General features: G+C 38.2%; 1 protein-coding gene across 1 annotated transcript; it reads left to right on the top strand.

Moving 5' to 3' along the window:
• Window positions 1–753: 753 nt before the first annotated feature.
• Window positions 754–1729, top strand: SARC_01110 (glucokinase; the record flags this gene model as incomplete). The annotated part of the gene is made up of 2 exons (XM_014305204.1): window positions 754–942; window positions 1640–1729. 2 exons carry the CDS (start codon window positions 754–756, stop codon window positions 1727–1729), a joined length of 279 nt encoding a protein of 92 aa, XP_014160679.1.
• Between the last annotated feature and the right edge of the window lie 312 nt (window positions 1730–2041).

Genomic DNA, 2041 nt, shown 5'->3' with positions numbered 1-2041 from the left:
CCGTCAAATTATGTATCTCAGCTTACCAGTGGGAAATCGGGATAATCTACTATAGCATCTTTCAAGCGTTGAACATCCATATTGACAATCTCGTGTTGATCAAGTGTACCTTATTAATGATTGGAATCTTTGCAAGAGGTTTCTGTCAGACTAAATACATACATGCATATATATCTTTATTTACTGTTCGATGTTTCACGGCGGACGGCCTGACGCCTAGTCCTGGCAGGGGATGATATTCAAAATTTCACGTGACAAGTCACTGACACGTTTTACGTCATCACCTTTCTGCCAGACTGTGTTTTGTTTTTCAAAAACAAGATAGTCACCAAAATAGACAATAGTCTGATTAGTGCATAACCACCTACTTACGCTAAATTAGTTCAAAACAAGAAAAAGCCAAATTAGTTCCTATTTTATCATTAATCATCAGAGAGGATCCAGGATAGAGCCTGATAAAGGGTGCCAGAGTTTTGTTGATTTTGGTAGCAGAAGACTTTATCCAAAAATAGGAATTTCTCGACCATTCTCCGATGATTAAATACCCGGAGTTATTTGTGTGCATGTAAACAGTAAACACCTCCAGCAGATATTTCTCGAAAAAATGTAGTATCTGTGTAGTGCTTTGTGATGGTTTGTATACACCGAGTCACAGGCAGAGAGAGAGTCGTTCCTATCCTATTTAGAAGATACCAACACAAGCAGCATCCGCACAATCTTATTACACTCGAAGGATAACTCACTATACTGAATATGTCTGATCTCATTATTGTCGGTGACTGTGGGGGCACAAACACCCGTCTGTCGCTATGGGAAATCCCCACTTCGTTCACTGATAAGCCCAAACGCACTGAAAAAGCCCCCGGAACACTTGTGTTCGACAAGAAGTATCTGAATGAGAAGCACACGGACTTTGTATCTGTTGTCAAGCTTTTCATCGAGGTGAGTGCTTACTAGTAATGTATATACGAGGTTTTTTGTGCTCATTGGTGCGCGATTTCGATTTGATGTACCTTATATACTCTCTGGTATCAACGGCGTGTGTTTTCCCCGTGTAAACATGTGTGCATCCCAGATGGCTCACATTCTCCCACCTGTACCTCTTTAATGTACACGACTGACTTTGTTTCAATAGTAAGGTATATACATAGCTTCTATGCTCAGTATTGTGTTTTTGATTGTTGTCTCTTGACGCAGGTTTACGTATGTACTGAGCGCTATAGTTTCCTATTCATACCGCGATTGGTAGTGTTTCTCGAGTATAAATGCTATTCCGTTCGGTACTGGGAATGCGTTAAGCTACAATTCGGGTTTAAGTCAGCTCGTATTCGCACTTCTTGATGACGCATCATTTCAAGACCACTAATTAAGGCGAAGAGACTAGTCTGCACGCGTCGGTGGTATCTGAAATATAGGTTGTACCTGACCAGTATATGGCCTATCTATTTGTAGTACATAGTTTGACCATTTATGGCCTACCTTGCAGGAATCTGACTGTGGTATCTAAATATATAGGTTGTACCTGATCATTACATGGCTTCCAAAGTTTCAGTTTATGTCTGTCGCCAATTCTGAAATCTCTGTTAACAATATACGACTTGCCTAATCTTAAATCTACATCTGTATTTGATGTGTGCAGGAGTCGAGCTCTTCCACCACCCCCATGGCTGCCTGTCTAGCTTGTGCTGGACCCATTATCAACAACACAGGTATATGCAATCAAGAATAGCTCCACATTGTGTTATCATGAGCAGTGCTTAGTGTGCAAATGGCATGGCAATAATTCTGTATTGTCCGATCATTACAAGCACAAGAATGTCAATGATACGGCTGCAGATATTTGATCTCAGTAAAATTATATATATGTATATAAATATATATGTATATAGATGTAGATATAGATTTAGATTTAGATTTAGATATATATATATATATATATATCGGCATATATAGACATATGTATATGTTTATATATATACATATGTATATATATATATACATATGTAGATGTATATAGATATATATATTATAAATATGTATA

The sequence above is a fragment of the Sphaeroforma arctica genome, assembly GCF_001186125.1.
Source record: "Sphaeroforma arctica JP610 unplaced genomic scaffold supercont1.41, whole genome shotgun sequence".
Taxonomy (NCBI): domain Eukaryota; class Ichthyosporea; order Ichthyophonida; genus Sphaeroforma; species Sphaeroforma arctica.
This window is presented reverse-complemented; position numbering and strand designations above follow the sequence as displayed.